General features: G+C 47.0%; 1 protein-coding gene across 6 annotated transcripts in view; it reads right to left on the bottom strand.

Annotated features, from left to right (window-relative positions):
* The window catches only part of MRPL42 (mitochondrial ribosomal protein L42), a 61,443-nt gene that overhangs the window by 28,823 nt on the left and 20,287 nt on the right, over positions 1 to 12,333 (bottom strand). For 4 of the 6 annotated variants that reach the window (XR_016216905.1, XR_016216906.1, XM_089308744.1 and 1 more), the window contains exons 2-5: positions 11,389 to 11,490; positions 10,797 to 10,838; positions 9,930 to 10,162; positions 1,840 to 2,284 (exon numbers count right to left, since the gene is read on the bottom strand). Coding sequence is in view for 1 of the 6 variants with exons in the window: in XM_089308743.1 (XP_089164869.1) it covers positions 11,415 to 11,490 (76 nt within the window). In the remaining 5 variants the exon portion in view is untranslated. Of the gene's footprint in view, positions 1 to 1,839; positions 2,285 to 9,580; positions 10,163 to 10,796; positions 10,839 to 11,388; positions 11,491 to 12,333 lie in introns of those variants that run through there. The other 2 variants (XM_070052701.2, XM_089308743.1) reach the window with 2 other exon arrangements.

The raw sequence follows: 12,333 nt of genomic DNA, 5'->3' as shown, positions 1-12,333 counted from the left end.
GAATTAAATGATGACGCACATTTTTCATGAACTTTTTAAAGACTTCAAAGTCCCAGATAAAATTTCACCATTTATAAAAGGGCTCATCAAAAAGTTCATGGAAAAGCTGAATCAAATGACAAGTTTATTTTCATGAAAAATATGTTTGGAAAGCCATGTATTTTTCTTTTCTTTTCTTTCTGACAGGCAGAGTGGACAGTGAGAGAGAGAGACAGAGAGAAAGGTCTTCCTTTGCCGTTGGTTCACCCCCCAACGTGCGGCCGGCGCGCTGCGGCTGGTGCACCGCGCTGATCCGAAGCCAGGAGCAAGGTGCTTCTCCTGGTCTCCCATGCGGGTGCAGGGCCCAAGCACTTGGGCCATCCTCCACTGTACTCCCTGGCCACAGCAGAGAGCTGGCCTGGAAGAGGAGCCACCAGGACAGAATCCGGCGCCCCGACTGGGACTTGAACCCAGGGTGCCGGCGCCGCAGGCGGAGGATTAGCCTGTTGAGCCGTGGCGCCAGCCCCATGTATTTTTCATAATCTGATCTTCCATGAACTTTCTGAAGACATTTTACAGGCATGGAGTTCAAGAATCTTTTGTACCAAATAGCTATCTTAATATTGCATTTTGCAAGAACTTTTATATACAAGGTTTTTAACTATCCACAGCAGAGGAGTGGCTGAAAGCACATTGTTTGACCTCTCTGGGCCTTTGTGCAAAATCTATAAGATAATCTATAAAATGGCGATGCCTATTTCACCAACTTGTGGAAGTCAGACTACATAATTAGATGAAAATGGGTTGTAAACTGGAAAAAGCACACTGTGAATGCAGGGTTGGTGGGGCTGAGGCGCTGCTGGTACAGGAAACCAGCCTGCACAGTTTTACTGTCATATGAATCACGTGAGGCATCTACTTTGATTCATTAACAAATTAAAGTACAAAATGTAAATGACTTGCTTCTAAGGGCTCTGGTGTCAGTCACAAACTAGGAAACTTTGAGCAAATCATTAACTAAATGACCCTCAGTATCATAAAGGCATAATGGGGGAAAGAACCACAATATCCAAGGGCTGTTGTGAATAAGCGACATACTCGCATAGCCGCTGAGTCCTTGTCTTTAACTGGTCTCCATGGTTATCAGAGCGCTTCCTCCACAGTGATGAAACAATTAAGAAACAAGTCCTCCTAACTTCTAGACTACGCGGGGCAGCCTGATTCCCTGCAGTGGCAGCGCATTAGCCCTGCCAACCCTGCGTTCACAGGGTGCTGCTTCCAGTTAACAACTCCCTTTCATATAATTATGTACTCTGACTTCACTAGTCTATGAAATTGGCATCTTCATTTTATAGATTACGAACAAAGGCTCGGAGAGGTCAAACGATTTCCTTGGCCACTCTTCCTCTGCTCTAATAGGTGGCACGAGTGAGACGCAAACCCATGACCAGGCGCGCAAGAGACGAACGTTTTGGCCGATAGCACGTCCCCTCGACCCGAGCCCAGGGGCAAGCTTATTCACTCCAAGAAGACAAATTCCACGGGAAAATCCCTTGCCTCAGGATTCACCTTGAAGAAGGCAGAAGGCCCGGAAGGCCCGAGGTCTGAGGAACTGACTACTAAAAGCACCGGGACTAGCACCCAGGAACAGATTCCGAAGACTGACCTGGAGGGGTCCCGGCAGCTACAAGATGTAGCCGGGCCCTAGATGAGGGGGAAACACGAGGCCACACGCCTGCCCTTCCGCAGGACAGACAGAGCCTGTCCTGCCAGGAACGACATGCAGGAGACCTTGACCCCTGATCATAAACCAGGTCACTGCTCCACTGTAAGAGAACATCTATATTGACAGTTACTCACCACTAGCACGCCATCTTGTCCTAATCCGGGTCCTACGAACACCGTCCTGCGCGTCCTTCCGGCCTGCGACGCACTCTGGGAAATGTAGTCTCGGCGGGAAAGCGGCCCCAAGGCAGGGGGAGGAGGATCTGCAGGCTGGCTGCCGCTCTTAAGTAGCCTTGGGTTGGACAAGACGTCACCGTATGACCCGGAAAAACAAAACCGCTGCCCCAAGCACACGTTCTTGAAAAGTCACAGTATTATCTGTTTTTTAAATGTATATAATACTCAGAGAAATGCTAGGTGACTCCCAGGTGGATGAATTAATGTTTCCAGGGAAAGAGGCGTTTCACAGAAGCGCTGAATGTGGCGGTTTAGGGTTTGGAAGTTTGAAACGGGGATCTGGAGAGGCTCTTCAAGCCCAGCCCTCAGCACTGGGGTCTCAGAATGGTGTTTTTCATGGAGGCTGTTTTTCATGGGAGGAAGAGAATGTGCAGAATATTAGATCTTACCTGCTTAGAGAAAAAAAGTTGCCGCACAAACACACACACACACACACAACCTTGCACTTTTCTTTTTTTATTTATTTTTATTTATTTTTTTTATTTTTTTTGGCAGGCAGAGTGGACAGTGAGAGAGAGAGACAGAGAGAAAGGTCTTCCTTTGCCGTTGGTTCACCCTCCAATGGCCGCTGCGGCCGGCGCACCGCGCTGATCCGATGGCAGGAGCCAGGAGCCAGGTGCTTTTCCTGGTCTCCCATGGGGTGCAGGGCCCAAGCACCTGGGCCATCCTCCACTGCACTCCCTGGCCACAGCAGAGAGCTGGCCTGGAAGAGGGGCAACCGGGACAGAATCCGGTGCCCCGACCGGGACTAGAACCCAGTGTGCCGGCGCCGGTAGGCGGAGGATTAGCCTAGTGAGCCATGGCGCCGGCCCCAACCTTGCACTTTTCTATTCGCAATGACGGCAATCATCTTCTCTCATGTCTTTTCATAACCATCTCGCTTCACTGTATACAGATCTCGCCAAAAATCACCTCGGAGAGGACCACATCATTAAACTGTAACTCATCCTAACCTTTGCATCTCCCTCTATCCCTACGTTTGCTTGTTTAATGCCTGTCTCACGCTGGAATGTAAGTTCCTTGAAGTCGGTCTTGTTCTAGGTGGTGTTTAAACCCAACCTCTAGAACTGGGCTTGGCTTCTGTGTAGGTCTCCAGTAATCTGTTGAATGAACGAAACAATTAGTGCAGGAAGTGTTCCAGATCGTAGATGATCTACTGTTAAAGCAGCTGTTTAATCTGGGAATTCCCTTCTGCCATGATTTTCAAAATTGTGTGCTTTTATACCATCTTTCTGAGAAAGGATCCACTGCATTTACCATGTGTTCAAGGGAGTTGATAAATCCCTCAGAGAGGCAGGATCCATAGTCCTAAAGTGATTAATACTGAAAGTGAGGGGCCAGTGCTGTGGCATAGCAAGTAAAGCCACGGCGTACAGTTCCGACATCCCATATGGGCACCTACTTCTGATCCAGCTCTCTGCTGTGGCCTGGGAAAGCAATAGAAGATGGCCCAAGTCCTTGGGCCCCTGCACCCACGTGAGAGACCTGAAAGAAGCTTCTGGCTCCTGGTTCCAGATTGGCGCAGCTCTGGCCGTTGTGGCCATCTGGGGAATGAACCAGTGGATGGAAGACCTCTCCCTGTCTCTACCTCTCTCTGTAACTCTGTCTTTCAAATAAATAAAATAAATCTTAAAAAAAAAAAAGTCTCCTCCTGCTTTCCTGTCTTGGAGCAGGCCAGAAAAAAAGTCTCTGACATCAATCAGACTCCCATTTCTGAAGACGTCCTGCCCCAGTCCTGCCCAGTGCTCCTGGTTTTGGACTGTTCCAGCCCTGGATGTTGCAGCCATTTGGGGAATGAATCTGCAGATGGAAGATCTCTCCTTCTGTCTCTGCCTCTTCTTCTCCCTCTCTGTAACTCTGCCTGATAAATAAATTTATTTTTTTAAAAGTCTCTTTAGGAGCAGGCGCCATGGCGCACTAGGTAATCCTCCGCCTGTGGCAACGGCATCCCATATGGGTGCTGGTTCTAGTCCCAGCTGCTCCACTGCCTGTCCAGCTCTCTGCTGTGGCCCAGGAAGGCAGTGGAGGATGGCCCAAGTGCTTGGGCCCTGCACCCACATGGGAGACCAGGAGGAAGCACCTAGCTCCTGGCTTTGGATTGGTACAGCTCCAGCCATTGTGGCCATTTGGAGAGTGAACCAACAGAAGGAAGACCTTTCTCTCTGTCTCTTTCTCTCACTGTCTGTAACTCTACCTGTTAAATAAAAATAAAATAAAAATCTTTAAAAAAAAGTCTCTATAAAAAGAGTTGTTTTAAGAATTTTATTTATTTACATGAAAGGCAGAGTGTGTGTGTGAGAGAGAGAGATCTTCTATCTGCTGGTTCACTCCACAAATGGCTGAAATGGCCTGGTGTGGGCCCCATGAAAGTCAGGAGCCAGCAACTCCATCTGGGTCTCCCCTGTAGGTGGCAGGGGCACAAGTACTTAGGCCATCCTCCACTGTTTTCCCAGGCATGTTAGCAGGTACATATATGGGAAGCAGAGCAGCTAGGACTCAAAACAGCACTTCAATAGGGGATGCCAGCATTGTGAACAGTGGTTTAATTCACTGCGCTGCAATGATGACCCTCCTTTTTCCTTTGCATTTATTATTAAAGAAACCAGGTTGTTTGTCCTGAAGAGATTTCCATAATCCACAGTTTGCAGAAGGCATCATTTGGGGTAGCCTTGAACATGTTCCCAGTTCCTTTGTAATTTCTTGAGCAGAATGATTCTAATTTAAACTTGTCATGATGTGACTGATTTAGAACTGTGAGTCTATGTCAAAAGGTAAAAAAAAATTTTATCCGGGGCTGGTATTGTGGCTCAGTGAGGTTAAGCTACCACTTGCAACATGGGCATCCCATTTTGGAGCGCTGTTTCAAGTCCCAGCTGCTCTGCTTCTGCACCTGCTTCCTGCTTATGCACCTAGGAAAGTAGAGGAAAAGATGTTCCAAGTGTTGGGCCCTTGCCATCTATGTGGAAGACTTGGATGATTTCCTGGTTCCTGGTTTCAATTTGGCGGCCCAGGTATAGCTATTGCAATCTTTTGGGAGAGTGAACTAGTGGATAGAAGATCTCTCTCCCTCTCTCTTTCACTCTGCCCTTCAAATAAATAAATTCTTTTTTAAAAATTTGTATTAGGTTTGGAAATAGTACTAGAATATTTTTAGGAGAGTCATCATATCTAAATCTACTTTTTCAGAAGCGGGCGCTGTGGCTCAGTGGGTTAATGCCCTGGCCTGAAGTGCCAGCATTCCATATAGGTGCTGGTTCGAGACCTGGCTGCTTCACTTCCAATCCAGCTCTCTGCTATGGCCTGGGATAGCAGTAGAAGATGGTCCTAGTCCTTGGGCCCCTGCACCCATGTAGGAGACCTGGAAGAAGCTCCTGGCATTGGATCAGCGCAGCTCCGGCCATTGCGACCAGTTGGGGAGTGAACCCACGGGTGGAAGACCTCTCTCTCTCTCTCTCTGCCTCTCCTCTCTCTGTGTAACTCTGACTCTCAAATAAATAAATAAATCTTTAAATCTACTTTTTCTTTTTTAAAAAAAGATTTATTTATTTATTCGAAAGATAGAGTTACAGAGAAACAGAGGCAGAGAGAGAGAGAGAGAGAGAGAGATGTCTTCCATTTACTAATTGACTCCCCAAATGGTCGCAACAGCCAGAGTCGGATCAATCCAGAGCCAGGAGTTTCTTCCAGGTCTCCCACACAGGTGCAGAGGCCCAAGGACTTAGGCCATACTCTACTGCTTTCCCAGGCCGTAGCAGAGAGCTGGATTGGAAGTGGAGCGGCCAGGACTTGAACTGGCCCCCATATGGGATGCTGGCACAGTGTCTTTACCTGCTACATCACAGCACTGGCCCCTAAATATTTTTCTAATTTGTAAGAACTATTTAGTTACTTGAGAATATTTATCAATCGGAAAATTGAAGGGCTAGAAGATGGAATGTGTTAAATTTATGAACTCAATATAAAATGTTTGAATGTATTTCATTTATTCCATTTTTACTAAAGTTGTTAATCTAAAAAACAGAATAATAAGGCTTGTAAGTTGAACTTGAAAGCTTGAAGAAAACCAATGTTATGGTTTGAAGAAGATTTAGTTTCCTAGACTCATGTAGCTCTTCAAGCACCCAAAGTCCTACTGGTTAATGAATTACTGCTAAGGTTGACGGATTAAGGGTGGTATCTGAGAGGCGGGACTAGTGGCAGGTCTTTAGGGCATGGGGGCATGCCTTTAGAAGGTCACTCTTGAGAGAGACAGTTGGCTAAATAAGCAGAGTGTGCTCCATGTCCTCTCTCTTCTTCCTGGCTCACCATGTGATTGTTCCTCCACATACTTCTGCCACTGGCAGTCTCCACAAGATACCAAACTAATGGGCATCCCCCCACCCCCCAGTTTAGGACTGTGAGCCTACAAACTGTGAGCTGAAATAAACCTACTTCCTTCCTAAGTGGCTACTCTCAGGTGTCTTAAAGTAATGCGAAGTTGGCTAGGGAAGCTTATATCCCATACTGGAGTCCCTGGGACAAAGTCCATCTTCACTTCCTATTCAACTTCCCGTTAATGTGCCTGGGAGGCACCAGATGATGGCCCAAGTACTTGAGTCTCTGTTACCCAAGAAAGAGACCTGGCTGGAGCTCCTGGCTTTGTCCTGGCCCAGCCCTGGTTACTGTGGGCATTAGTGGTGTGAACTAGCCAATGGGAGCTCTATCTATCTTTCTGCTCTCCACCCCTTTCCGTCACCCTGCCTTTCAAATAAACAAATAAGTAAAACTTTAATTATATAATTTCCTAGAGAAGGTCTAATACATCATAGTTAGAGTATGGATGAAGACAGAAAGGAGGGAATATATTTAAGCCATTATGTTGCCGCCCAACACACAGCAAAGAATACTCTGCTCTCTGCCTTAAAGTAGTGTGTTATGGCCGGCGCCATGGCTCAATAGGCTAATCCTCCGCCTGCAGCGCAGGCACACCGGGTTCTAGTCCAGGTTGGGGCGCCGGATTCTGTCCCAGTTGCCCCTCTTCCAGGCCAGCTCTCTGCTGTGGCCCGGCAGTGCAGTGGAGGATGGCCCAAGTCCTTAGGTCCTGCACCTGAATGGGATATCAGGGGAAACACCTGGCTCCTGCCATCGGATCAGCGCGGTGCGCCGGCCGCAGCGCGCTGGCTGCGGCGGCCATTGGAGGGTGAACCAACGGCAAAGGAAGACCTTTCTCTCTGTCTCTCTCTCTCACTGTCCACTCTGCCTGTCAAAAATAAACAAAAAATAAAGTCGTGTGCTGTGTGCTGAGTGACCCAGGTAAACAGATTGCCTTTTTTTTTTTCTTTTTTGACAGGCAGAGTGGACAGTGAGAGAGAGAGACAGAGAGAAAGGTCTTCCTTTGCCGTTGGTTCACCCTCCAATGGCCGCCGCAGCCAGCGCGCTGCGGCCGGCGCACCGCGCTGATCCGATGGCAGGAGCCAGGAGCCAGGTGCTTTTTCCTGGTCTCCCATGGGGTGCAGGGCCCAAGCACCTGGGCCATCCTCCACTGCACTCCCTGGCCACAGCAGAGAGCTGGCCTGGAAGAGGGGCAACCGGGACAGAATCCGGTGCCGCTAGGTGGAGGATTAACCTAGTGAGCCACGGCGCCGGCCGGTAAACAGATTATTGCAAGCGACTGTCAGAACAATATGTGCAAGGTGTTTTGGAGAGGATGGAGAAACTAGCAGGCAGATGGGAGTGGGGAACCATAAGTGAAAAAGCAACAAGAAGTGAAAATTGCAGTGTTAGAGACAGAGTTCAGGTCTGGCCCATCATAGGCCATTCAACATTGAGATTATCCAAACTGTGGTCATAGTTTGCCTTTAGGGAGTTGTGTTAGACACTAAAAAGTAGGTGAAGAGGGGCCGGTGCTGTGGCATACCCCGTAAAGCCACCACCTATAGTGCCTGCATCCCATATGGGCATTGGTTCGAGTCTCAGCTGCTCCACTTCCAATCCAACTCTCTGCTATGACCTGAGAAAGCAGTAGAAGATGCCCAAGCCCTTGGGCCCCTGCACCTGTGTGGGAGTCCCAGAGGAAGTTCCTGGCCCCTGGCTTCGGATCAGCACAGCTCTGGCTGTTACGACCAATTGGGGAGTGAACCAGTGGATGGAAGACCGCTCTCTGTCTCTGTCTCTCTCTCTCTGCCTCTCCTTCTCTCTCTGTGTAACTCTGACTTTCAAATAAATAAATCTTTTAAAAAAATGTAGGTGAAGAAAACATCTTTTTGAAACCCAGAGTCAGTCAAGCGATTATGTGACCAAAACAGCAGTTTTTCTCTTTGGTGAGCTTAAAAGTAGTGAAGAGTCTGTTCAGCCTTGCTTTTTCCTCTCATCTTGTTTCTCTCTGGTTCTCTCTTCTCTCTATATTCCTTTCTTCTTCCTCCTTTCTTTATTTCCCCTTCTCTTCCCCTCTTTTTCTTCTCCCCCATGCTCTTCCTGGCCCACTTTCTGCCCTCATGCACTCTCCTCTGCACTGTCCTTGGGTTAAGGGGTCCACAGGTGACTAGCTGTGCTAAGGGACAGGAGGGCACACCCACAGCCAGGAGATGGTGGACGGGAGTGAGCCAACTGATTGAGATTTAGAGCTGTGTTTTCTGATCAGCTTTAGAAGGAATGGAAGGCAATATTTTGATCTACATCTGCTGAATCCTGTATATATTTTCAACTGGTTATAATCTCATGAAGGGAAGGAGTATTATTTATCTCCCCTACTACCTCCCACCAAACAATCTGAAATATCTAACTTCTGGAGAGTTTAGAAAACAGGGACAAAAGATGTATAATTCAATGTTGCCACTGGAACTGTTTGTTCTTGAATAGATAAGACAAAATAACATTGACTCTTAATATTTGGGCCAGTTAGTAGTCTCTGGAGAGCTTGTTAAAAATACAGACACAGAGGCCAGCATGGTGGCATAGTGGGTTATGCTGCTGCCTGTGATGCCAGTATCCTGTATGGGTGTCAGTTCATGTCCCATGTGGAAACCTGGAAGAAGCTCCTTGCTCCTGGCTTTGGCCTGGCACAGCCCTAGCTGCTGTGGGGATTTGGGGAGTAAACTAGTGGAATGAAGATCTCTCTGTCTCTCCCTCTCTCTGTAACTCTGCCTTTCAATAAGATAGATAGATAGATAGATAGACAGACAGATAGATAATTGGGGAAAAAACTCACCCACAGATGCAGTGCCAGCATTGTGGCACAGCAATCTAAGCTATGGTTTATGATGGCAGCATACCATATGGGAATGCTGGTTGGATTCCCAGTTGGCTCTGCTTCTGATCCTGCTCCTTGCTATTGTACTGGGAAGGCAGCAGAAGATGGTCCAAATACTTGGGCCTCCTGCCAGCCATGTGGAAGACCAGATTGGAGTTCCAGGCTCCAGCTGTTGTGCCCATTGTTGGAGAGATAGCCAGCAGATGGAAGATCTCTCTCATCCATCACTCTGTCACTCTGCTTTACCACAAATAAGTGAATCTTATCACACACACACACACACACACACACACACACACAAAGAGAGAGAGACAGACAGACATCGAGCCTCCATTTGAACTCCAAATACTTTGAGTGGGGCCTTGAACCTCTATGTTTAACCAAACTCCGAGGCAAGAAAGCACTCCAAAGTTTGAAAAATGCCTCCATTAAATCTCTGATACCAAATCATCATACTCAGAAGAAAAACAAAGATTTCAAAATCATTTTGAATCATGCTAGCAGCATGTAGGCAGTTTGCTACTGACAGCAAATAACACAACCGACAAGCCTATGAGAAACAGATAGGACCTCAGATAGACAGGTGATAATGAAGGAAGAAGACAGGTGATGGGAGTGTACCGGAAAGAAACTTGGGCAGGGCACCCCAGGTGGGAGGAAATGGGAGATCAGATTAGGCTGGCAGATCAAGAATGCAATCACAGACAGGAGCAGGAGCCATGGCAGTTCAAGAACATGGAGTGCGCACAGTTCTGAGAACCTGATAGGCTGGCACAGAGAGGCAGGAAAGAGCCCTGCTTTGCAGAGTTCCTGTTCCAACTAGTCTTCCAGACAAATGTCTTGAGTCACCATCCTCTGGAATGCTGCTTCCACTAGTCTGGCACGGAGAAAGGAGACAAACGTGTGTAGAAAATCTCCTCCGTCTTCCGAGATAGGAACAGCATGGAATCAATGAGGGGCTCCACAGAATCGCAGCAGTGCCGCATGCTCAGCCTGGGTGCGAAAACATTCAAAGGTGGTTTTAAAAGCACATAACACTGAGCAAAAGTAAGCCTTGCTACTGTGACTCTCCTAGGTCTCTACTTTCCCAGGGGCTTACACCTTGAGACCATGCTCATTAGGTGCTATCTAAAACCCCAGACAACTCTACTCAGATTCTTCTTACAGGCTGGCCTTGTGTTGGTTAACAGTTTGTAAGTGAGGGTAGGCATTTGGGGCAATGGTTAAAATGCCAGTTCAGAGGCCCACACCCCATATTGGATTGCCTGAGTTTGAGTCCTAGCTCCACTCCCCTTTCCAGCCTCCTGCTGATGTTTACCCTGGGAGGCAATGGTGATGACTCAAACAGTTGGGTCCCTGCCACCACATGGAACACCTGGATTGAGTTCTAGGCTCCAGGCTTTGATCTGGCTCAGCTCCAGCTGTTCTGTGGTATGACACAGTAGATGGAGGATCTATGTCTCTCTGCCTTTATCCTAAGACAGTTTCTAAGCACCCAGCTACTTACAATGAGGGCAACAGCAGGCATTTTTCATTTTTTCTCTCCTTGTACAAATCAGTGTGCAGCCTTTTCTTCCTCCCCCACACAGTACTTGCCTGAGTCAGTGTTCATGAACCCTCTACTTACACATACTTCTGTCTTGATCGCCCACGAAACAGTTTCCCTATGCTGGGAAAAACAATAAGAAGTTTTGCAAACAAACACTTCTGCCTGATGACTCTTGCTTATGAATCAAAGCAAAGCATCTATTAAAGATGACTGATACAGCAATATCCAAACTGATCTGCTCTATTTTGTCTCTGCCAAGCATGACATAGTTTATGGACAAGCTCTATTACCCTCCAGGAAGTCAAGTAGAAAAGTTTAGGGGTGAACATAAATATCTCATACTTTCTGTAAGCCACTCACTTATGGATCATGAATCTATGTCAACCATCCTTAAAACTAGTGTTTGTTTTCAACCTGCCTTCATGGATTCATTCCCTTGACAATATTTTTTGACAGCAGGTGTGTAGCAGACCCCATAGTAGACTCCAAGTATGTATAAGTGACCAAGATAGAGATTCTGAACTGTGAGGAACTTGGGCATAAATATCCCAAGTTATTGCTGCAGGGTATTAGTCCTTATGCACCTATCATTACAGGACCAAAGCAGCAATCTAGTATCTCAGCACAGAGGACATGGAAGGAACAAGAGGCAGTCAAATAGTGTTCTCACCAGTAACAGACTCTTACAGGACTCTTCTAATTCTTCTGACACAGAGATCCTGCTTGCTCTTTCTCCTTGTTGTAGCACTTGTGGTTTGAGTTCCAAAAGAGACTGGAAAGAAGCAAAGCAGAAAGTGAGGCCAGACAGAAAGCTCATACTGATTAATTAGCTGAGTTCTGCCTCACACTGCTCAGCTCAGTGAAACTATTGGGCCACTATAGTCTCTTATTCAGTACCATGGACCAGCATCTTTTTCCTGTTTTGAGTGTATGATGTTTTATTCTTCAACAGCATTGAAAGAGCTTTGAATACTGCTTATACAGTAAAAATTAGTGCATTAAATGCATATCTGGCGAGGCCAAAGCCACTTTGGCTGGCTGACAAGATCACAGCAGAAGGTCTGTCTCAGCAAGGCATGAGAATGACAGCTGAGGTCCTCTTGATGGTTTTAGGTTTGTTGGGAACTACACTTTGCCGGAACTTCCTGGTGGTCCCACTAATGATTGCTGTATTCCCAATTTTAGGGAAGAACGCTTAGTCTCATAATCCCAAAAATGTCCATTGCTTTGTAGGATTTTAATCAAGCAGAATGTTAGTGTAGGAAAAGGGGTTAATGCCTTACACAAGGTCGAGCTGTTTGTGGAAAAGAATTAAAAGGCAACAGGGATATACTTCCCACTAGAATAAAGATAAATGTTATTAAAGATTTAATTCAATATGTGCTACAAATACATCAATGGTAAGGATGTCAAAACTGTGGAATAGGGGCCAGTGCTGTGGCATAGCAGTTAATGCCCTGGCCATATGTGCGCCAGTTCTAGTCCCAGCTGCTCCTCTTCCAATCCAGCTCTCTGCTATGGCCTGGGAAAGAAGTAGAAGATGGCCCAAGTTCTTGGGCCCCTGCACCCACGTGGGAGACCTGGAAGAAGCTCCTGGCTCCTGGCTTCAGATAGG

Source organism: Oryctolagus cuniculus, chromosome 11 (assembly GCF_051225735.1).
Source record: "Oryctolagus cuniculus isolate XC-2025 breed Fujian yellow rabbit chromosome 11, ASM5122573v1, whole genome shotgun sequence".
Classification (NCBI taxonomy): domain Eukaryota; kingdom Metazoa; phylum Chordata; class Mammalia; order Lagomorpha; family Leporidae; genus Oryctolagus; species Oryctolagus cuniculus.
The sequence above is the reverse complement of the archived record's forward strand: the minus strand, read 5'-3'. Positions and strand labels throughout refer to the sequence as shown.